The 23,722-nt window shown below is 52.0% G+C and overlaps 1 protein-coding gene across 2 annotated transcripts in view; it reads left to right on the top strand.

Moving 5' to 3' along the window:
• The window catches only part of CACNA1H (calcium voltage-gated channel subunit alpha1 H), a 161,569-nt gene that overhangs the window by 65,137 nt on the left and 72,710 nt on the right, over positions 1-23,722 (top strand). For both annotated transcript variants that reach the window (XM_048320802.1, XM_048320801.1), the window contains exons 7-9: positions 4,730-5,042; positions 17,329-17,421; positions 19,256-20,048. In XM_048320802.1, the coding sequence (XP_048176759.1) occupies positions 4,730-5,042; positions 17,329-17,421; positions 19,256-20,048 (1,199 nt within the window). The remainder of the gene's footprint in view (positions 1-4,729; positions 5,043-17,328; positions 17,422-19,255; positions 20,049-23,722) is intronic.

The raw sequence follows: 23,722 nt of genomic DNA, 5'->3' as shown, positions 1-23,722 counted from the left end.
TAATGGCCATTAGCAGCATCAAAGGCCTCGCAGGATTTTCTCATCGGGCCTTGCTCCTCGTCAGGGAAGGCACAGGAAGGTTTTGGGATGAGCCGTGTTTCAAAGGGTTTGTCCGGGATCGTCTCCTTCCCTCTGGGATGGATCCCGGTCTCTCCCCAGAGCAGCCGGGAATGGTGAATTTAGGGGGTCCTGCCCAAGTCCTGTGGCTTGTTGTGATTGAAGTTGCAGCATTCCAGGGGGATTTGGGGAAAGGAGGTTGCTGGGGTGCCCATGGGGGAGGAATATTCCAACTTCCAGCTCTGTCAGCGGGAGAAATGTGGGGTACTCTGGTACCTTCACCCCGAGTGGTGCTGCTGGGTTGGGCTCTTGGTCTGCGTTAATTCCAGACCTGAGAAATCCAGCTGTGATCCAATCCCTGCATTTCCAGCTATCCCAGGTCTACTGGAGCTCGAGGTGGAAATTTTTGGGAATCCAGATGGAACTATTCCCAGGGTTTTTTAGCATTTCTGACTCATTCTCTCAATCCGGGTGTCAGGACGTGGTTTGGCCCTGCAGTGGCCATTATCAGCCCAGCAGCAAATTGAAAAGGGAAGAAAGGCATGGAATGACCTGGAAAGCACTTCCGGGTTCCATCTTCCTGCTGTTGGACAGCTCATGGAATCCTGGAATGGGTTGGGTTGGAAGATACCTTAAAGATTCTCATTCCAGCCCCTGCTGTGAGCAGGGACACCTTCCCCTATCCCAGGCTGCTCCAGCCTGGCCTTGAACACTTCCAGGGATGGGAAATCCAGGATTTCTCTGGGCACAGAGGTTTCCCAACGCTTCAGGAGGGGCTGGAGCATGGATGGACAGCCAGGCTGGGGCTGAGCACGAGCTCCTGGCTCTGATTTCTTTTACAGCCCCATAGAGAGGGAAAACCTGAATTATTGGAGGGTGTCCCCTCGGCGCTGCTGCCAAACTCTCCCAGCTGAAACCAAAACTGGATCTGGACAAAATCCAGGGGCCAGCGAGGCAAGGAAGGGTCCTAACCCTAAATTTTCTGGATGAAAGGAGGTGTAAGTGAATCACAAACAGCTGCTTCAAATCCGGCCTTGCCCTGCTGAGTCCTGCCCTGCAGTTCCTGGGCCTGCAGTTTTCCAGAGGCATCACGTGGAAGGGCTGACTTTGATTTCTGCCATCATTCTTCTTTCCCATGGAAACCTTTTCTTTTCAATCCCCCTCGAAAGTCAGCAGCTCTGAGTAAAGTGACTATTTTTAAGTTTCCCTCATTGTGACAGAAATTTGGGGACTTTCTGGAGGTGCACTGGGAATATCTGCCGGGTTTTTTCCTCCCTGCCTTTGGGAGCTGTGCTGTTACAGGGCTGGAATGAGGTTATTTAAGGATTTTTAGTCGGGATTTTGAAGGAATGGCTGGGTTGTTGCAGGAGTGGGTTGGAAGTGGGGCTCTGCTCATTGGGACATGGGAGAATCTCTCCCTCCCCACCCAAAGTGATCGTTCAAAACCTGGGATGCTCTCTGGGATGAACTGTGCTTCCCTGGCAGTGCCAGGATGATCCCACTGCTCTGATCGGGCAGTGGGAGCTGGAGGGGGAATTCCTCAAGGATTTTTGGTGGGAAGGAGGAAGGCTCAGCGTGCCCGGGTGGGAAGGACAAGCGGAGCCAGCAGCTCCTGGGTGACATCTCCGGGATATTTATCTCCCCCTCTGGCTCCTTCCCACCCTCCTGAGCCGCTCCCGGTGGAAATCAAGGAATTGGGTCAGCCCCAGCCTGTCTGGGCTCTTCTCCTGGGGCTGCTCCGTGTGCGTTGGGATGCAGAGCAGCATTTTCCAGTCCAGGAGCCTTTCAAGGAACTCAGCAGCTCGGAAGGCGGGGAGGGGAGGGAGCTGTGAGGTGCTTTGTGTTTCCCTGCTGCCTCAGGACACGTCCAATGTGAATTTTCAGTCTTGATGAACTCAGGAGCTGCTCAGGGTTGTTCTGCCTTTGGCTGGTGCGAGCTGGGAGGAGGCTCCGGCAGCTCGGAATTTGTCAGGAAGGTGTTGAATTGCTGCTCCTGGCATTGCTCAGCAGGATTCCCTGGGAAAACAGGGAATTCATCCCACTCGGTGCTGAGCTCCTGCCACCTTTTCCCTTCCCTCCTCTGCTCCCCAAAGCTGGGGCAGGATTGTGCTCAGCGGTGCTCCAGTGGTTGGGACGTGTGCATGGGATGGACGGGGTGAGAAAGCTGCCCCTGGGGGAGGATGGAGCAGAGAATGATCCATTAGGAGTGGGAGAAAAATGGATTTTCCTGCCCCTCGGTTGTCCCAGGGACAGAGGAAGGGAAATCCAGAGGCTGTGCAGGGAGCAGGGCTGGGAAAGGCTGGGAAAGGGGTGTTAATCCTCTCTCATGAGATAACAGATCCATCCTGGGGCTTGGCCGCTCCTGTCTCTCCCCCAGAGCTCTCCTAATTAGTGGGTTCATTAGCATTAATGAGTGATGTGACTCTACCTGTTGGCAAGGAAGTCAGGAAGACTTGGAGGTGGATGTTGCTGGAAGAACTCACCCATTTTTGGGGGGATGTTGGGGATTCCCTCATTCTGCAGCATTTTTTTTTCTCGTTCTTGCTCTCTTTCCTTCTTTCCCCTCTTTGGTTTTGCCAGGAAAAAAAAAAAAGGGGGGGGGGGGGGAGGGAAGTTTTAAGAAAAGGACCCGAAATTTGCAGTGTTTGCTGCCAGTTTGGGTCCCTTCCCCTCTCACTGGGTGGTGCTGGAGCATCCTACAGGAGTGGCTCCTTCCCAGTGGGATGGAGGCTCCTGGCAGACAGGGAAGGGGGGAAAGTTGGGCAGAAACTGCCCCCCAGGTGACTGATTCTGTCATAGAGACAAGTTTTAGTTTGGAAATGATTTGGGGACAGCTGCAAAAGTGAGGAAAGGCAGGAGGAAAAGGGAGGATCGAATCTGTCAGGCAGCAGCAGAACCGACTCAGCTTCCCCCACCCCTTCCCAGCCAAGCTGGGCTTTGTTTTCCTGCTTGGATTTTCCCCCCAGAGCCTCCAAACCGCACCGTTCTGCTGCTTCTCCAGATGCTTCGTGCCCAGATCTTCTCTGCACAGCTCCTCAGACCCCAGCCCGGGGCTCTGTGTCCTCAGGCAGCCGTTCTTCATCCCAAAACTCCCCAAACGGTGATTCCTGGGATGCTCAGAGCCTGTCCAACTGTGTGTGGCTCCTCAGGACCATTCCAGAGGGATGGGGGTTGATCCTGTGGTTTGCCTTTTGGGGGTTAAAGTCACTTCTCAGGTGTCTCCTCTCTGCTCCTTGTTCCTTTTCCCAGATTCTCCAGCTCTTCCCAAGTTTTCCTGCAGCTCGGTGTGTTTCAATCCTCTGCAGTCGTCCCCCCCCCCCCCCTCTGGTTGGTGCCTGATGTGGCTGCTGCAGCTCTTGGCCCATTCTCCAGCCTGTTTTATATGGAAATTTCCTCCCAGGGAAGCCAGCTGGTGGGAGGGCAAGGAAAAGGCTTGCAGGCAGTCTGGGAGGAAAAACATCTTCCAGGTTTTTCTTGGATCCGAGGCCCAGAGACAGGGCAGGTGATGTTACAGTTCTGGCTGGAGGCTGGGATGTGCAAGGCGAGGGGAGGAGCTGCTGAACACAAATTAATTCCCAGCCAGCGATGCCCGATTCCCGGGACACGCTCCTCTTTCCTCTCCCATTTCTAGAGCTGATGAACCCTCCATGCCCATCTCAGGGAACAGGATGATGGAAGAGAACCAAATTCCCCTGGGATGTTGTTGAGGGCTGATTTCCCCTCAGCTCTGCTCTGCAGCGATTGTTCTCTCCTTAAACTCCTGCTTGGCTCCAGGGTTTTGGGCAGCAATTCCGAGCAATTGTATGGAATAACACTTGTTAAAGCCAAATCTCTTCACTGGATAGGGACATTCAGGGAGAGATAAAAATAGAGCTGTCCTGGCTGGAAGAATTACCTGGTTATCTTCTGCCCACATCTCTGATAATGTGTGTGTTGCCTCTCCCTTATCTCCGGGTGATTGTGGAGCACCCGAGATCCCTGGAGCTCGGAAAACAGTGGGTGAAGTTGGCTCTGGAGCAATGCAGCTTCTCAGCTGGAGCCCTGAGCGCTGCAGGCTCTCACCAACGCTGAGCTCACGGCCCAGAAAGTGCCAGGTCTGGGACGCAACTCGGGCAAAAGCAGCTCCTGGCGTGCCGCAATTCCAGCATTTCCTTATCCCGGCTCTGACAGAGCCATCGGCTTCATCCAAGCCGATCCGATCAGATCTGCAGGAAGCACGTGGTTCCCGTTAATGTGGGCTCTTCCTTTTGTCCTGGAAGTACAGAGGGAATGGGAGATGGCCTCTGCCTGGGTCTGTCCTTGCGAGAGCTCAGCCCCCTCAGCCCTGAGGGGCGGATTTATTGGGAAGCTGCTCTGGATCAGATGGGTTATCTTCAAATCCTTCCGGAGAACCCAAAAACTCCCCAGATTTTTGGGAAGAACCTGATCCGCTGAGGTTTTCTCTCCATCCCCTCTCATTTCATGTTTTGTTTGCTTGGGGAAACTCAGGCTGATCTTCACTGGGAGATCACTGGGGCCTTACAGGGTATAAAAGGATTAGATTTTAGGGGCTGGAATCTTGACTGGAACTTCCTGAAGGGTGAAGGGACAGCAACCAGCACCTTTTCCTGCTGCTAAAACAAGGGATGAACCATTTTCTCCCCATCCTTTTCCTTCTTTCCCCCCCATCCAGGACGTACAACCTGACCTTCCTGCACCCCTACTACCGGCCGGACGAGGCGGAGGAGAACCCCTTCATCTGCTCCTCGCACCGGGAGAACGGGATGCAGAGGTGCTCCAACATTCCCAGCAGGAAGGAGTCCAAGGTGGAGTGCACCCTGAGCATGGATTCCTACAGCCCCAGCCTGGCCAGCCCCGAGCCCAGCAGGAATTCCTGCATCAACTGGAACCAGTACTACAACGTGTGCATGGCCGGGGACGTGAACCCCCACAACGGGGCCATCAATTTTGATAATATTGGATATGCCTGGATTGCTATTTTTCAGGTAGGATTCTCCCAGAAATGTTTTGTTTTTTCCCCGGTTTTTGTCGGGTTTGGCATTTTTTGCTCGGGAAGGTTTTGGTGAATTTGTCAGAGGAGGAAGGAATTTGCTCTCCCCTGAGTGAAACTGCAAATAAGGACATGGGGAATAAATGAATCAGGGAATAAATGGTGCAAGAGAGCATTTGGAGAGAAGAAACTTCATTTTTAGGGCAGTTTAGAGAAGGGGGAAAGTAATTCCTGAGGTAGAAAAACTCCTGGCGAGTTCCACCTCTGCAAATCAGATAAATCTCAGGGATTTTGGAGAGCAGAGATTGTTGTTGTAGCATTGGGAAGCTGAAAGTGGTGCTGAGGTTTTTAAGCAAGACTTAATTTCGTGCTAAAATGAAGGAACCTGGCATGGCTTAGGCTTGGCTTTAAATCACAGGGTGATCCCGATGAGCATGGAATGCTGGGAAGGGAAAAATCCCTTCTGGCCAGAATTCCTGTGAGGAAATTCTGCCCGCAGGGAATTTCAGGCTTTTCAGAAAAGACCGAAGTGCTTCTCACTGAGACCAGGGGGAGATTTTACAGGTGACAAAACACTCTGGGATGGATTGGAACACTTGGAAGGATTTTCCAAGCATTTGTAGCTGTGGAAAATTGGAGGGTTCACCCACACAGTCCCGAGGCTGTGGTTTCCCAGGGCTGCCCCAGCTGGGATGATCCCTGTGTTGTTTTCCGTATTTAATGGACATTTCCTGGTTTAAAGCATTCCTCAGGCTCTGGCTGGATGCCCTGGTTGATTCGGTGCCCTGAAGTGCAGGTGACATCTGGTCCTCGAGGAGAATGCTCTGTGTAGCTTTGTTCATGATGGATAATTACTCATCCAGAGCTTTGTGCTTCGTTCATGGATTTCCTTCCAGTTCCACATTATCCCAGGAACTTCATAACTTCCCCTTTTTGCCCGGGAGTTGTAAAGTGGGGAATGTTTGCTCTGAGCATCCACAGGAGCTGCCCTCGCATCACCGTGCTGGTGCCAGAGGCTCAGAACCAAATCCAGAGGGGTTCAGGCAGATCCCACTGGGATAATTCTTTGGAATTAGTGAGGAAGAGAGGGGCTGCTGGCTGGTAGTGAGTGCTGGATAAAGGGAAGAGGGAATTCTCCTTTTCCTGCTCTTGCACAGCTCTTTGATGGATCTGGGGGATGTTCCCAGGAGATCCCATCTGGCTCCCACCACAGGGCAGGGAAAGGGCACTGAGGAGGAGCAGGAGCTTCTCCAGAGGGGTCCTGCTTCCTTTTTCCTTTTCCCTTCCCCAGCCTTTTTCCAGGCTGCAAATTTTCTTTCCATCCTGGCATTTGATTTCGTCATCTTTAAAAGCTCAGTTCTATTTCAGAAAGGACCCCCCAGCCCCAGGAGAGGTTTCAGCTGATTCCTTGGAGCAGAACAATGTCTGGAAAAGTTGGATCTTGTGTCCTTAGATCATTTTGGCAGCTGGCAGCAGGTCGATGATTGGTTTTAGTGCTGCTTAGGCCATCCAAAGGCTCCAGAGGATTTCCAGCCAAAAACTCTTCTCGTGTCTTTATTCCTGTTGGAAACCAGGCCTCATTTTTAGGAGCTGGGAATGATTTCATTCCAGGTAAAGAGGCAGCTGTTGGGAGCAAGGTGCTGGCTCAGCCTGGATGTGGGAAGAGGAGATCATCAGTGCAGGCGGGGAGGTGCTAAATCCAAGCAATTGCTGGAAGCAGAGAACATTTAGCAAATAAATCCATGGAACTGTGCTCTCATCCCATTTAATAGCTGGAGCTGGAGAGCACCAGGTCAGCAGTTGGATGAGGGCTCCGAGTAAGTGGTGCAGAAAGTCCAACTGATGGATTTAGGAACTCGGGAGCTTCCCTGGGGATTGGTGTTGAATTACTGGGAGGAGACAGGGCCGATCCTCCCGAGCCATTATCCTGCGGGATAATGAATCCGTGGCGCTGTGCAGGAGTTCTGATGTGGAGCGAGCCCTGAGGGCTGGCAGAGCTCCAGTGGGCACCGTGGCACGCTCGGGAGGCTGCTGGACAGAGCTTCCTTCAGGATTTATCCCAAATGAGCCGGGAATCGTGGCTTGTTCAGCCTGGGAAAGAGAGGGCTCCGGGGTGACATTCCAGGAGCTGACAGGAAAGAGAGGAGGGACTGTTTGAAAGGGTCTGGAGTGCCTGGACAAGGGGAATGGATTCCCACTGCTAGAGGGCAGGGATAGATGGGATAATGGGAAGGAATGTGAGGGTGGGGAGGCCCTGGCAGAGGCTGCCCCTGGATCCCTGGAAGTGCCCAAGGCCAGGTTGGACGAGGCTTGGAGCACCTGGGATGGTGGAAGGTGTTCCCATGGAACTGGATGGGCTTTAAGGTCCCTTCCAACCCAAACCATTCCAGGATTCCATGATCTGGTGTGGTTCAGGAGCTGTCAGGAGGGAGGGGGATGGAATGAGCCCTGCAGGCGAGATCCAGAAGGAAGTTCCCAAGGGCACACCTCGGATAAACCAAAGCAAAAGCAGAAAAATCCGAAGATTTCCACTCCAGAACATCCTGGAAATGGACCCCCAAGGATGGGTGAGCTCTTCCAGCTGCCAGAACTGGGATTTGTTAAAGACATTTCTTTCCATGGCAGTGATCCCGAACTTCCCAGAGCCGGGGCAGGTGACAGCAGGAAAACAGGGAAATGCGCTGTCGACCTTCCAAGGAGAAGAGAAGTCAGAGACAGGAGAACCTGGTGCAAATTAAAAAATCTAAAAATAATGAAGGGAATGGCTGCATCCCTGGGCGTGGGAAGGGATGATAATTCCTTATGTAATCCTGCAAATGATTCATGTTTTGCTTCCCCTCGTGTTGTGCAAGAGGCTAATTCGTGTCTGTATTTGTTACAAAGGCACGTTCATTGGCAAATTAGGTGAACTAATTAGCTTATTGCGGCCTAAATGAAAGGAGATGGAGCTGAAATTAACTGTGAGGTTTGGCGTGATATGAAGATCCCTTTATTGCACGCGGATTCCAGCCCCAGCAATCGGAGCGGTAATTACAGGTATTGGTGTCACACGGCGGATGATGAATTACCCACCTCGGCCAAGTCCAATTGAATTGGAACTATTGACTGGAATTATTGGAATTACTGACACTCCCAGCAAAGCAACCGAAATCTTTCCACCTCCCTGACCAGCAGCCTCGGGGTGGCCAGGCCTGAGTGTGGAAATCTTGAGGAAATGAAAGGGATTGGGAAGCTGGGAGGAAATCCGGAGAGAAGAGAGGCATCAATTGGATAATTTCCCATCGGATTTGTAGGAAAGCGAGACCTGTACTCACATTTTACTCCAGGGGTGATGCTTCTGGCAAAAGCTGAAGGAAAAAACCATCCCAGATCCAAGAGGAACACGCTGTTCCTCCCTTGTGCTTCCGGGATATGCTTGGTAGGGCTGAACTTTGAGAGCAAATCTGTCAGGAAAAATTCCATGGATGTTGCAGGAAATGTCCCTGTAATTCAGGAAATGCCCATCCAATCCAAGAGAGATTTGTCTGGCTCTTCAGAGTACTTTTCCTATGGCCTCCTCTTCCCATGGATTCCAGAGGAAGCTGCCTTTTCCTAAGGGCTTCCTTCATGAGAGAGCCTCCTGGAATGTGCCCTTGGATGCAGCTCTGGGTCATGGCTCTTGTTCTGCCTTTGTTGTTCTGAGCACCTCTTGCTTCTCCAAGGCTTCCTTAGGAAGACATCCCAGGGAACGAGTTAAGCAAGTCCTCCAAGGAACATGTCCCCAGCCCATCACTGGGAATTCTCCGAGGAATTTGCTGCTGTCAGGGACCAGGAAAAGCCCGGCTGTGTTCAGGAGAGCTGCAGACAGCCCAGCTGGATACGTGTTCCTGGGAAAGGAAAAGCTGAATCATCCAGAGAAAGATGTCTGGGGATGGAGCGGCACAAAGGGACCTGGGAGCAGCAGGAGTTCAGGACGTTCCCTCCGTAACTTCCAGGTGGAGACGCTCCCTTTGCACCTGGATTCACCCAGGCTGTGGGGGTGTCACGGGACAGGAACACCTCTGGGGTGGGGAAGTCAGGGAATTGCTGCTTCCCTCTTCTTCCTTCCTTTGTCCTTCCCATGGCTCCGGAGGCGGTGGCAGGAGCAGGAGTGACAGGGCAGTGACAGCCACCTGCTCAAAACCCTTTTTGTTTATGTGGGAATTTGTCCCCTCTGCGCTCCAGCTCATCAGAAAAGCCCCTGGGAGCCTCTGGGAGCTCCCAATCCACTCAAGGATTTCTCCATGTTGGGATGTGCTGGTGAGGAGCTTGGTTTGTGTCCGTGGGGCTGATCCCACGTCGCAGGGAGCAGGGATGGAGCCTGGGGAGATGTCCTGGCTGGGAAGAGCTCGTTTGTCTCCTTCCTCTCTCCTGGGGTGCCCTGATCTGCTGCCCAGCCGTTGCTGCTGTTCCTCGGGACTGAAACCCCTCCCTGAGGATTCCTTCCTCGCCTGGGAATCTTCCAGCTGAAATTCCAGTGGGAACCGTATCTTCTGTTGGAGGTAAAGGAGAAATGGTGTGGGCTCCAGGGCACTCCTGCTCGGGCCAAGCACAGCGATGAGCTGGGGGTCCCTGAGCTGTCACTCAGGCAGGAAAAGATCTTCTCTGAGGAGACAAAAGTCCCAAATTTCTGATCTGGGACCTTCTGGCAGGACAGAATGGGCAGAGTCGTTCTGAGAACCATGGAATGGTTTGGGTTGGAAGGGACCTTAAAGCTAGGGACCTTAAAGCCATGGGCAGGGACACCTCCCACTATCCCAGGGTGTTCCAAACCTTGCCTCGGACACTTCCAGGGATCCAGGGGCAGCCAGAGCTTCTCTGTGGGAATCCATTGGATCCTGCTGGGGCTGCTCCCTCCTGGCTGGGCTGGTGACATTAATGGAGACATTTTGGGGGCCTGTTTTCCTTGCTCTGTTTGTGGAAGCTCAAGCTCCTTACACAATTCCAGCTCTGGAATGGTTTTCCCACTGGCTCAAGCACCCTACAAAGGTGCTGTTAACCCCTTGCTTGCTTTCTGCTGCACCCTCTGCTCTCCCACTTCCAGCAGTCCTGCTGGAAAGATTTTGGGAAAGAGCCAAAAAGCTGGAACAGAAGGAAAAGGTCTGAGGTTTCCAGCTGCAGTTTTTTGTGCCCAAAGTCGTTTTGGGGTTGTATTTTCAGGAGCTGTCACACCAGGTGCCCGTGTTTTCAGTGTTTGTTGAGCAGAGAAATTTGGGATTTGGGACCAAAAGGAATTTTTTTCCTCCAATGGCTCGGCCTTTAAATTGGAGATCTGTGTCAACAACGCTTCTCTGTGCTGCATTTGGCAAGAAAAGAGTTTGGAGCTTTTCATTCCCCCTGCTTGGAGATGCTGCTTTGTCACTCAACTCGAATCTGTTTTGGATCACCGAAAATATTTCCCTGGAAATGACGGGGTTGGAGCTCTGTTGGTGTTGCTTTTTTTAATTTGGTCAGCCAAACAAACAGCGCTCGCTGCATTTGAAGAGCTCTCAGGCTGAATGCCCCATCTAAAAATATCCAGCTGCTTCTAAAGCAGCTCGGAGCGCGCTTCCAACAGGGATTAGTTGCATTTGGAAAATCTTCGTTTCGAAGGTTGGGAGGAATTGTCTCGTGTGGGACAGGGCAGAGAGGCCACCCGGATCCCAGGAGTGGCCCCATAACCTTATGGGGCTGTTGGATGGGATTAAAGCCTCCTGTAGATGAAATTTTGGACTTCCAAACGTCTGGAGTTTTGGGAGAGTTTCATCCAACCTCAATCATGGATTCTTGTGTTTGGAGTAGGAGGAGGGGTCCTGCAGAAGGCCCTGGCCTAAACTGGAGTCCAGTCAGGAGATCAAAAAGGTGCCGGTTTTGAGGAACATCAACAATTGATCCAAGGGAATGGCTGGAGCTATGTCAGGGATGTTTCGGTTGGATTTTAGGGAAAGGTTCTTCCCCCAGAGGGTGCTGGGCACTGGAGCAGCTTCCCAGGGAATGGGCACAGCCCCAGAGCTCCAGGAGCATTGGGACACCGCTCCCAGGGATGCCCAGGGTGGGACTGTTGGGGTGTCAGGGTTGAACTCTGATCCTCGTGGGTCTCTCCCAGCTCAGGATATTCCATAAGTCCATCATTCTTCCAGGGAAATCTCACTTTGGTTGGATTGCCCCAAATCTGCTCTGAGATCTTTCTCCTGAGCCAAGGGTGCAGCTCCTTTATCCCCATTTCCCAGCCTGTGCACCCTGATGATCCCTGATGTGATTTGGAATAAGTGGTAAAATTCCCTCAGCTGGAAGCAAAGCTCTGAGCCTGGCTGTGCTTCCCTTTCCCTCCCTCATCCTTCGTCTCCCAGCTTGGCCCTGCCAGAAATCCCGGATTTGACGGACTCGTCAGTGCTGCAGCTGAACAGTTAAACCCCTTCTCTGTGCCAAGGATCCTTTACACAAACCATGGAGACACGGGATCATCATTATCCCAGCATATCGAACCTCAGGAGTATGGACTGGGATGGATTTGTTGGAGCAGCACTTGAGTGAAATCGGGGAGGTTTTTGCTGTCGGGTGAGGGCCTTGCGTTATTTAATGTGAAACAACAACAACTCACCTTCTGTTGGAGCAAAGTTGGGACTTTTTGATCCCAGAGCTAGAATTCCATGAGGTTTGGAGCAACAAACAACAGCCTCAGTGACGTGTCTGGCTTTATCTCACACTTTATTGCCCACTTTGCTTCCCAAAATCCACCAAGAGCTGCCAGCACTGCCCAGGGGTAACATTCATGGGAACAAAATTGACAGGCCAGGAGCCCAGGACATGGAAAGAAGCACAATTTCCTTTTTTCCATCATTTAGAGCCACTTTTCAGAGCAGATTCCTGCTTTGCAAATCTCAATTTATAAAGGAATTACAAACTGAGCAAGGCCTCGAAGTGAAAGGAAAAAGCATCTGTTCAAAGGATGTTACTCAGTGTAATAAACCTGTTTTTCTGGCCACAGAGGTTGCTTAACGAGATGTTTCGGGAGGAAATAATTAAAATGATGACGTTGGCTGCAAAAATAGGGATTTGATTATCTGCCACGCTCGCTCTGCCTGTGGAATACTCCCTGGAATATTCGCTGGGCAGCGCTTGGGAGCCAAATCGACGTTGCCCGAGAGGGCGGAATCCGGAGATAAGAGGCTTTCAGCAATGGAAGCTAAAGGCCTTCTAAAACTTCCTGAGCCCATCAGGGTAATTAATAGCCCTCACAATTTATAGCTCTGCATCTCATCTTGATAAGTTTGATGAAAATAAAATATCAAAAAGCCTCTCAGCAGGGCCAGGGCAGCGAGGAGATAAAAAGTAAATTACCCCAATCGCTCACGGCCCTCCGCAGAGTTGCTGTTGGGTTCAGGATAATTGATTTGGATGCAGATAATTCCCAATTTTTTCCTCCCAGAGGACTCAATTTAGGCTGAAGAAGAAGTGGCTGAGTGCAAATTATAGATGTCAGTCGAGATGAAGACTTCAAATGTGGTTTTCTCTGGATTTTCAGAGCATCTCCTGCCTCAGCCAGGCACTGAGCTCAGCCAGCAGCTGCAATCCTGGAATCGGAAGGAATTTCTGGTTGCCAGACCTGTGTTCTATCAGGATTTTAATAAGGGAGAGCTGCTGATTTGGGGTCCGTGCTCAGGGAGGCCGTCACTCCAAATGAAGTTTGTTCCAGTAATCCGAGGAGGGAAATCTTGTCATGAGACATCTCCGGGCTGGAGTTCTGTGTGCTCCGTGTTCGGTTCTGATCTTCCCAGCCTCGCCTCACACGGCGATTTTCCGAACTTCCCTCCATTGATTGGTGGCACCTTGAGGTGGGTTTGGAGCTGCAGCCCTGGCACCAGCCATCGGTGCTTTCTAAGAGCCAGGAATTCAGCCCCTGACTAATTGAAGTTGGAGTTTGAACGAGGTTTGGTTTTTTTTTTTCCCCTGGATGATTCTTTTTTCTCTTTGTTCTCTGACACCGAAGCAAAAAAAAATACCCTGCTCTTGAGTGGGCTGCAGCCAAGAACTTGCAAAGATTTTGGCAGAGCTCAGAGAAGGGGGGGTTTTATGATGAAAACTTCTCGACATAATAAAAGAAATCGTTCTGTGCGACCTCTGAAGTGACCCCAGAAAAACCAGCGTAAACCTGCTGCCTCCCTGGGAGCACTGAGGAGGTCTGAGTTAATTGCCAGCATCTTTAATCTCCATTTCCCTCGTGATTTTCACTGTGGAGTTTTAGATTGACTCTGATTAGCTTGCCTAGAAGATCTGATTCTGTCCCCAGTTACTCTCCTATAAATCAGACGAGCATCTTTATTACAGCTGATGAAATTACTGTGGCATGAGCAGAGCTGGGGGATCGGAATCAGCGAAGACCTAAAAAAAATGCAATCTGATTGGGTTTTGTCTGCTCTCATCCTGCTCCTGTGAGTGAGGTGCTCGGGGAGTGTTCAAGCCAAGGATCTGTGGAATCGAAACCTGTCTGTGTGCTCACCTGAGGGAACTTTCTGTTAAACTCCTGCGGTGAGGGGAGAGAGGATTGGACACGAGACTGAGAGATTTACTGGGATTAATGGGAGTGAAGTGATCTCTCCCAGCCCTGGGGAAGGGGTGAAGAACCGAAGGAGCATCACCCAGGAGCTGAGCGGGGTGAGAGGACACCTCTGCTCTCCTTGCAAGGCAGAAATCTTTTCCCCAGGTGCCTCCTCTGTCCCTGGGTGTGGAGCACGAGCAGGGCCAGCAGCACCTCCAGCACCACCCTGCCAATCATCTTAATTGAATCTTCCAGCCCTGGCCCTGCAGCCGCCGATTTTCCTGTGCCTTGCACATCTTTCCCATCACAGCAGAATTAGGAGCGAGTTCTCACCCTCTTATCTCACTGATAAGTAATTGTGGCTTGCGTTTGTTGGAGGCTTTGAGCTGGAGCCTTTGGAGAGGCTCTTTAATGGGGCTCTGTGTGAACAAGCAGGGCTTGAACAGGGTTTAATTACTGAGAAGGGATTGCTGAGATCGGGAAGCACAAGGAAGGTGCTCCAGGGCTTTGGGAGACATCGCTGGAGGGCTTGGAGGGGCAGTGAAGTGGATTAATCAGAGTGGGAATGAAGAGAGGAGGAAGTCGTTTCTCCTTGATGGAATAGGCAAAGCAGGGCTGAAAAAATATCCCAAGTTCTTGGGGGATCAGGGAGAGCTGCTGGCTTCTCCCTGCGAGTCCATGGAATCCCAGAGGGGTTTCAAAAGGACCTTAAAGCCCATCCAGTTTGGACAGGGACACCTTCCACTACCCCAGGCTGCTCCAAGCCCATCCAACCTGGCCTTGGGCACATCCAGGGATGGGGCAGCCACGAGTTCAGCTGGTCTGAGGAGAAATGTGTGGGAGCAGAGTGCACGGGGCAGCAGCGAGCGCTGTGCAGGTGCCTTTATTTTGGTTCCAGAAGTAGTTGAGGGCTTTGGCTGGTGGTTTGTGCAGCAGCTGTTGGCAAGTCCAGGTGCTCCGGTTCCCTTTTCCACCAGGGCCTTGCTGGGGATGTGCGGGGAGCTCTTGGATCAGGGAAAAATGACCTCGGAAAGTCCTTGGGAGCACTTGAAATCCAGCAGGAATGAGGCTGGAAAAAGCCCAGCCCCTGCAGGTGGCCGTGCATGTGCTGTGCTGCATTTCCCCAGAGCTCTGGGATTAAAGAAGCTGGCGGATGTCTGGGAGCCGCCTCTTTTCCAGGAGGGCTGCTGCTCCCGGATCCTGGCAGCCCAGGAATCTCAGCCCTCAAGGCCAGGGATGAATCCCCCAATATCTCAAGCAGGAGGACAAGCCCTTTGCTTTACAAGTGAGGAGTAAATAATGTAAATTCCAATTACACCTGGAATATTCGGGGAGCTGGATGAGCATTGCACCCTCCAGAGGAGGAACGGGGAGGCGTTGATTGATTTTTGTGGAAAATTCTGCCTCTCAGGCAACAAAAATATCCCTCTAAGTGTTGGTTGGCCCTCAGGGTTGGCTCAGAAGCCCAAGAGCCGCCCTCAGGTGACTCCTTCTTTTTTGCTCTGTGTTCAATGGGTTTAATCCATAAGATTTGAGGATTTCCAGCCAAATCCAGTGGAGAGGTACATCCCATATTCCTGGGGTGCCTGGGCTGGTTTGTCATCCCTCAGTGGGAATGGCTGGAGCACCAACCAGAGGGAAGGGAGGGATGGAAGCTGGACAGTGCAAAGGAAATAATTGCTGGGTAAGTGGCAGTGATTTGGTGTCACCTTGTGTCACCTCCTGACGTGATCCCTCTGCTTTCCCGTGACCCCACAACGACTGGGGGAGGCTCAGCTGTGCAGCAGAGCCCTCACAGACGAGGCACCTGCCCCAAAAGGACTTTGCTCTCCATAAATGTGTTAAGGGAGAGGCAGGAAAGGGCGGGAGGGGTTCGATTGCTTGGCTGCTCCTCACGGATGAACACCCAGGCAGCTTAACCCCTTCCCAGCCCTGTGGGAATAACGGCACCACAGGGAAAAATGGGGATAAAAAGCCTTCATGGCTTGATCTCTGGGGTCAATGGTAGCTGAAGAATTCTCTGGGGTTTTGTTAAACCCACTTGTGGGCAGTTCGTGGCAGGACGAGGGGCAGTAGTTTTAAGTTGGCAGAGGACAGGGTTAGATGGGATACTGGGGAGGAATTCTTCCCTCTGCGGGTGGGGAGAGGCTGGAATGAAATTCCCAGAGAAGCTGTGGCTGCCCCTGGATCCCTGGCAGTGTCCCAGGCCAGGTTGGACGGGGCTTGGAGCACCCTGGGACAGTGGAAGGTGTCCCTGCCCATGGCAGGGGTGGAATGGGATGGGCTTGAAGGTCTTTTCCAACCACTCTGGAATTCTGTGAAGCCAAGCTTTGCTATGTGATTGCTGACCAGCGAGGGAGGGTATGAAGGAGCAGCTGATGGATGTGAGGAGGAACAGGAGAGGTGGGAGCAGTTTGTGAAGGCAGCCAACGTGTCAGACCTGATTCCCGTGAGCCTTCAAGAGCCCTGACGCGGGGAAACGGCTGCAGAGACAAATTCCACGAAGGATCTGCTCCTTGGCACATGGGGTTGGTTGGTTTGAGCTGTGCTGCCTTCTCACTCAGCTGCACGAGCTCCCACATGGGAAGAAGCTTGGAAGACTTGCAGGGGAAACATCAGCATTTTGAATTTGGGCTGAGAAATCCCAAAGAGGCAGAGTTTCCCTTCCAGCAGCCCTGAGCTGCTCCGAGTCCCAGAGAAGCTGTGGGTACTGATGGTTGTGTGAACACCTGAAAATCCATATCCAGGAGCTTTCTTGGGTAAAAAATCCCCAGGAAATTCATGGATTCATGATGTGACTTCCCTGCAAGGTTTTATTAACTGCCACAGGAGAGAGGGGTTTATGGATCAGCTTTTGGGGACGCACCACACAGAAAATCCCCCACATCCACAAGGTCTGAGCCTTCTCTTCCCACAGCAAACTCCTTCCCTGCAGACGTGGTTTAAATCAGGAATGAAGCCACTGAAAATGGGGTTTGCCAAGACCTCTGAGGCCCACGTGAGGTGTGGTGAGCAGGGGACGTCGCTGGGAGTGAGTTCAGCCAGGAGCTTGGATTCTGCTGGAAATTGGAATTCCAGGATGGAATTTCAGCTCTAGTAGCAAGGCAGCGCTGGAAGTTGGGTGTGTTTTATCTAAATAAAAAGTGTAAATTACGTGGTGGAGCTCTGCACACAGCCTGGGTGGTGTTAATTAAACCCTCAGCTGCTTTTTTTAGGGGAAGGCTGAGAAAACGAGGCTTAAATCAAGCCTACATTTAATTAAAGTCTCTCTTCCATTCAGACGCTCTCCCACTCTGATAGTGGTGGTGCAGTTGTGATGCTGAGCCAGGAGGAATCACAAGGAAATTGGGTCTGCAGAAACAAAATGAAGTTAAAAATGTGGGAATTTTCTGGGTTATGTTACAAAACCAGCACCTTAGGTGAAAACTCCAGATCTCTGCAGGGAGAGGCTTTTTTTGTTTTGGATTATAATCCCTCCTTGGAATTTCTTTGCCTCAGAACCAACGTTTCAGGTGGTTTATTTGAATGTTTCGTGGGTTTAATTGTAGCAGATTCCTGTAGGAACCTCAGGCCCTTCCTTTGGCCACACATTCCTTCTCTCCCAAACCAACTGGGAACAGAGCTCTGGACGGATCCCAAGAGTTTCTGTGGAGCGATGGGTACCTGGCACTACCGGAAAATCAACATTTAAGAGCTTTTTTGGGTGACTTTTGTCCTCACACTCTGTTTCTCTGTCTCCCTGCAGGTGATAACCCTGGAAGGATGGGTGGACATCATGTATTACGTGATGGATGCACATTCTTTTTACAATTTTATATATTTTATACTGCTCATCATAGTAAGTATGACCTGGGAGACACTCCTTTTCCTTGTCCTTGGGGGGTGAAGCTGTTCCTTGTTTTTTTCACTGGGAAGAGCCAGGAAGGATTCAGGATTCAGGGCTTTGCCTCCCTCTTGCCCTCCCAGTCTCGGTCTTGTCACCTGGATGTGTCTGTGCCAAAAAGTCCAGGCTTCTCCTCCTTTGACCTCAACATGCCAGAGGGAGCCTCATTTCTTTGGGGAGCCCTCAAACCTTTGAATTTCACCCGAACTCTTTAAATAATAATAATTCTCAGCTCTCTGAGGTCTCACATTCCTACAAACAAAATTTTACCCACTGCAGGGGTGCTGGCAACTGCCATTCCATATCTTTGGTTTTCCAAAGGGCACAATCTCCTCCAGGAAGTGGAAAAGTGAAATACTTAAGGCAGGAAGGGAGCAAAGGGAAAGGTACCACAAAGATGTCAGCAGGACATGGGATGGAGGTGTTTAAAAGTGATTTTGTGACTGGGTAGTCCTTAGAGGTAACCCTGTCCTCGTCAGTGTGGGTTCGGAGGCCTTGGGAAGCCAAACCAGTTCCCACCAGCAGTGGGAAAAACCTGGATCAGAGCAGTGTGGGAGTGCCCTGGAGAAGTCAGGGATTTCTGAGCTGTAGCAATGGGCCTTGAACAGAGATTTACACTCCGCTCCATTGAGCCGTTCTCTCCAAGTGGATCCGTGTGGAAAAGCCAGAAGGTGACTCCTGCCCGAGTCACCTGGAGCTGGGAAAGGCACCTTTGCTGCTTCTCCAGGAGCATCTGCACCGGAGAGCAGCACCACGAACCATCTCCACACAGCTTCCCTGAGGATCCACCAGACAATCCCAGATTAAATCTGTCCGTGCCCAGGGCTGGCCCTGCAGACAGTGGCACTGCCCTGACGTCACTCCCTTGTCACCCCTCAGGGCAGCGATTCCCTGCTGGGAAGATTTGACATTTCCCTTTGGCTCATTTAGGACCACAAGCGGCGAAAAATCACTTTGCGGGCTCGACAGCTGAGGGGAGTATGCGGCCTTAGGTCACATCACTTTCTTGTCCTTGGGACTTCATTTTGAAAACTTGGTGTCACCCAAGAACGCATCAACTCAACCAGGCACTGAATCAGCCCCTCGGGAGCACTGAGTGTCCTGGAGATGCATTCCTGTGTCAGGGAGTCCCAGGAGCACAAGGTCACAGATCCATGGGCCCTGACTGTACCCCCACAATGAGGGCACACGATTTTGGGGTGTGAAATGATTGAAGAAGAGAAGAGGATGTTTCAAAACAGCACAAATTGGACTTGAAATCGTCTTCCCCTGCAGGCTGGCCAAATTTCAGGGAAAAACTCTTCACTTGAAGAGTGATTGGGCACTGGAATTGTCTGCCCAGGGAGGGGGTGGAGTCACCATCCCTGGACATGTTTAAAAACCGCCTGGACGCGGCCCTCAGTGCCATGGTTTAGTTGGTGAGGAGGTGTTGGGTCACGGGTTGGACTCAATGGTCTCAAAGTTCTTTTCCAACCTGGTTCATTCTGGGATTCTGGGATTCCGTGAATGTCCAAATCAGCCTTGCAGTGGGGCCTGGTTGTGTTTCACACACCCTGTGTTAGTAGCAAATGCCATCGCTTTGAGGGGAGAGAGCTGTTGCTAAAACCATTGATCACGGTTCCCATCAAATTTAGCAGCTCAGGCACACATTGGCAGCGCATTTGGCGAGCAGACCCTGGGATTTGGCGCGTTTGGAGATCCCAGGCTCGCCGAGAACCGCGTGTGGTGGTGAGGAGCTTCCCCTGCTGCGTGCACCCCCTGCTGACTCCTTTCCCTGTGTTCTCACCAGGTCGGCTCCTTCTTCATGATTAACCTGTGTCTGGTGGTGATAGCAACCCAGTTTTCGGAGACCAAGCAGCGGGAGAACCAGCTGATGCAGGAGCAGCGGGCGCGCTACCTGTCCAACGACAGCACCATCGCCAGCTTCTCGGAGCCGGGCAGCTGCTACGAGGAGCTGCTCAAGTACATCTGCCACATCTTCAGGAAGGTGAAGCGAAGGACAATCCGCCTCTACAACAACTGGCAGAGCAAACGCCGGAAAAAAGTCAACCCCAACAGCAGCAGCAGCGGGCAGAGCCAGCGGAGCAGGAGGAGAATCACCTCCATCCACCACCTGATCCACCACCACCACCACCACCACCACCACCACTACCACATCAGCAACGGGAGCCCCCGTGGGCCTCGTGCCAACCCCAAGATCTGCGAGCTGGAGCTGCAGGTGATGAAGCCTGGCAGGCAGCTGATGCTTCCCCCTCCTCCCTCGCCCAGGCCGCAGGGCCCTGCTGCTCCCCGTGCCGACGCTGAGGCCGTGCACAGCATTTACCACGCGGATTGCCACGTGGAGGGGCCCCCCGGGGGCTGCAAGGCTCCCAGTGCCCCTGCTGGCAGCAAACTGGCCGGGCTGGCCACCCACGGCAGCATGAACTACCCCACTATCCTGCCCTCCCCTGGCAGCAAGGGCGGCTCCACGCCCCTTCCCAAAGGGAAGAAGAACGGGAATTCTCCGGTGGCCGTGGTGAACAGCCCAGGGAATTTGGGCCTGGATTCTTACGGAAAGCTGCAGCAGCTGGTGGGAGAGCATGGTAAGGGCAACCAAGCTGGGGTTTTTTGCTTAGGAAAACTGGGAGAAGGGGGAATGGCTCAAGCACCGAGGTTTTAATGGCAGCCCTGTGGGGTGCTGAGGGTTGGGAGCTCTGTTCCCTCCGTCCTTGTACTCACCATCACTGGATGGCCCAGGCCACCGCTGGAAGTCTCTTTCCTGTGGTTATAAAATCTGGATTTGGGCTCTCGTGTGCTTTGTGATACCCTGGAGGTGCTCCCTCTCTTCCCACCCAAAACCAGAACCATGGGATTACACCTGCAGTGAGTGCTGGAGCTGCCAGCTCCAGCAGGGAACCCCCAGGGGCTGGGAGATGGTGCCTTGAAAAGGATGAGCAGGTGGAAGCTGCGGGAGAAGCATGAGATAAAGCAAACTGAGAAGTTTGAAACAGGCAGGCACTGAAAGAGCTCAAACCAGACACTTCCAGTTCTGCTCTGATGGGCCCTGGAGCCTCTGAATTTCTTTTTGGCAAGGAGGAGCAGCAGGTTCAATGCTCAGAGGACGTGTGGAGGGCACGACAGGAGCAGAGCTGCACACCTCAGGCTTTCCCCATGTGCAGAAGAAATGTGGGGCTGAGTTTTCCTGCAGATTTGGGGCTCCATTCAATCTGAGGAGCATTTTGGGGAACTCTTCGGCACTTCTTTCCCATCCACTCTGCACGGATGCAGCCACTCCAGCACAGCCAGTGAGGTTTTATCTCCCCTCACACATAGATCACCCACTGGAGCAGTGATTACACGCAACACTTGGATTTCTATTTTATAAAATGTTTTTCCAGCCCTCATGGCTGGAGCTAAAAGCTCCAAAATACTCTTAAGCCCTCAAACAGTGAAAAGTCACAAAGATCCAGCTTCTGGTTTTTAATCTCTTTAAGCCAAACTCGTCATTTGGGTTTTTTCAGTGCCTGTGTTTTCCAAAACTGTTTATTTGCGTGTGCATGGACACAAATATTTACCCTGGTGATGGATGTGCTGAAAAAAATACCAAGCCTGGCTTGGGGGAAAAGGTTGCTTGACAGAGAGGTTGGGTGGCTTGCCTTTGTTCATTTTCTTGTTTTGAAGGACCACACAAAAGGGTAAAAGTGGATTGTTTATAGAAACTGCCTCGGGCAGACGCTTCCGAACGCTCGGGAGCTTGGCACGGGGGGCAAGGTTACTGCCAACAGCTCTGTTGTTCAGCAAGGACTCTGTATAAATCACTGCTTCTTCCTTAGCTGTGCAAATTGATGACGGTTTTTCGGAGAATGGGTTTTTACCTTGAGATAAAAACCCAGGCTCTGCAGAAGGCTGGGATTGGGAAAGAAAGGAGCAGGAGAGCTGTTGAAGTCAGAGTTTGGATCCGCCTGCTTGCTGCTGGGGTCCTTTTTAGGAGAAGAAAGGCCCAAATCTCAGTCCCAACTGCGACATCCCCGAGCCAAATCAGTGATTTAGGAGATTTTCCTGTAGCCTAGGGTGGTTCTTTGAAAGCTGGGATTAGATTGAGTTGTCATTAGTAATGCAATTACAGTGTCCTCTTTCCACAGAGGGATTTCAGCCCAGAGGATGCCAAAATGCTTTAAACAAATCTCCTGGAATTGTTTTGTCTCTTCCAGAAGTGTGGTCACAGCTGGGAAGGGCTGGAAGGTGGCGAGAGGCTGCTCATCCATCCCCTGAGGAAAACGGGCTGGGGAGGGATTCAGGGCAGCCGTATCCGCTTGGAGACCCTGGGAGTGCCCAGCTCTTCCCCTCCATGGATCTGGCTCTTTCCAGGCCCTTCTTCCCACTCAGCCACCACAGCAGGGCTGAGTCAGGGTCAGTTCTGCACTGGGAGTGATGGATGTGACTTCCAGGCTTTGGGACGATCTTTAAGTGCCAGGATGTATCCCTGCTGGGCACAGCCCCCAGCTCCCATTTCTCCATCCCCAAAAACTTAGCAAAGGAGCCTGGGGAAAAATCCCAAGCTCTCCCAACCCTTCCTCAGCATTTTTGGGCAAACAAAGAGCCTTTAATTCTCCCTCTCCTCTGCCAGGTCAACAAGCAGAGCATGTTCAGTGCAGGACTTGTGCAAGGGGAGCACGGGAGTGATAATTGAGAGCATTAAGGAGCATTAACAGCCCGGGCTCTCCCAGCCCCAGCTGGAGGCAAGGTTGCTGTCTGCTGGGAAGGATGCAGTTGTGGGAGAGAGCATTCTCCTGCCTCTTTTGTTGTGGATTTGAAGAGCTCAGAGTACAGCCTGTTCCCCGTGTTCCGTGCCCTGCAATGCTGGAGGTTATTTTAGCAGGCAGCCAAGGAGACTCTGGTATTTTGAAGACATCTGCGGCGCCAGGGCTTTTCATATCGTTTTTAACACTTTGATAGCATTAAAAGCCATCTGGCAGCCCCCTCCCTGTGCTGCTCTCGAGGCTGGGCTGAGCCTTTCCTCCTTGGCTCAGTCCTGAGCAGGAGCACCGCACTGATGTGGAAGAGGCAAAATATTCCTGATGCTCCTGGTGGCTTTGACGCAATGCCCAGGACCCAGGCCTGTCCTCCAAGGCCGTTCTGAAGGCCACTGATATCCCTGTGACGTTCAGGCAAGGAAAATGTGGTTTGACTCTGGTCACATCCCCGTTTTCCAGCGAAGGGATGCATTGGCTTGGTTTGGTGCTGCCTTGTCTTCCGTGCTGTGGCTGGAATCAGCATTCCTGCTGGGTGAGCTCCAAGCTCCGGGGCCCAGAGACAGGAGCAGCCACTGCTTTTAGCCTGGGCTCCCCAAAACTGATCCAAGTGGTCCCCGTGCCACCTCCGGACGGGGACATGTGGATGTGGCACTTACAGATGTGGTTTAGTGGTGCTGGGTTAATGGACTCGGTGTCCTTAGAGGTCTTTTCCATGGTTCTATGAGAGGGGAAAATTGTGCCTTTGCCTTTTATCCCTGAAGCCCAAGGAACTGGTGCTGAAATGGCATTTTGAGGGAAGGATCCCGTGTTCCCAGTAGTGTGCTCCCGCTACAGGGGTTTTTCCTGCCATTAATACCTGGTTCCTAAATATAAGGAGACTAAGAATAAGGTTCCTAAATATGAGGAGGCTTATGAATTGGATTCCTAAATATGAGGAAGTCAAATCTGGCTGCTGTTCCACCCAAATCATCCCAGTTACTCTTGTCCCTGTCCTTCCATTCCCTGGCTCCAGGACAGTCAGAATTTCTCCTCACACCGCAAAACACGTGTTTGATTTTAAACCCCCCTAAGCCTCAGGCAACGAATCCACCTGAGCTTTATTAAAGGCTGAAGGAGACTGAGGGGACTCTGTGACTCTCCGAGCTGTGATCCGTGGTCTGCAGCCACCTTTGGTCCCTTCTCCCTCTCCCTGCTCATTAGGAACTAAATGGCAGCAGTGGCTAAATTGGGTGAAACAGCTTGATAGTGCTGAGAGATCGTTAATGATGGGAGCCTGCTCAGGGATAATCAGGACTAATTGAATGGGAGAGGTGGGCCAGTCACTCCTCCCTCAGCCTGGGACACAAAATGAGAGCCCATGGAGCGGGGAGAGGGTGGGAAAAGGGACCAAGAGGGGAAAAGGAGGCCAAACCAGAGCTGCTTGGGAGGATGGATGGCTGGAAGGCTTTTGTAGGCTCTGGAGAATAATTCCTGTGAGGAGCAGTTGTGGGGCTCAGCCTGGAGAAAAGGAGGCTCAGGGGGAA

The sequence above is a fragment of the Corvus hawaiiensis genome, chromosome 16 (assembly GCF_020740725.1).
Source record: "Corvus hawaiiensis isolate bCorHaw1 chromosome 16, bCorHaw1.pri.cur, whole genome shotgun sequence".
Lineage (NCBI taxonomy): Eukaryota > Metazoa > Chordata > Aves > Passeriformes > Corvidae > Corvus > Corvus hawaiiensis.
This window is presented reverse-complemented; position numbering and strand designations above follow the sequence as displayed.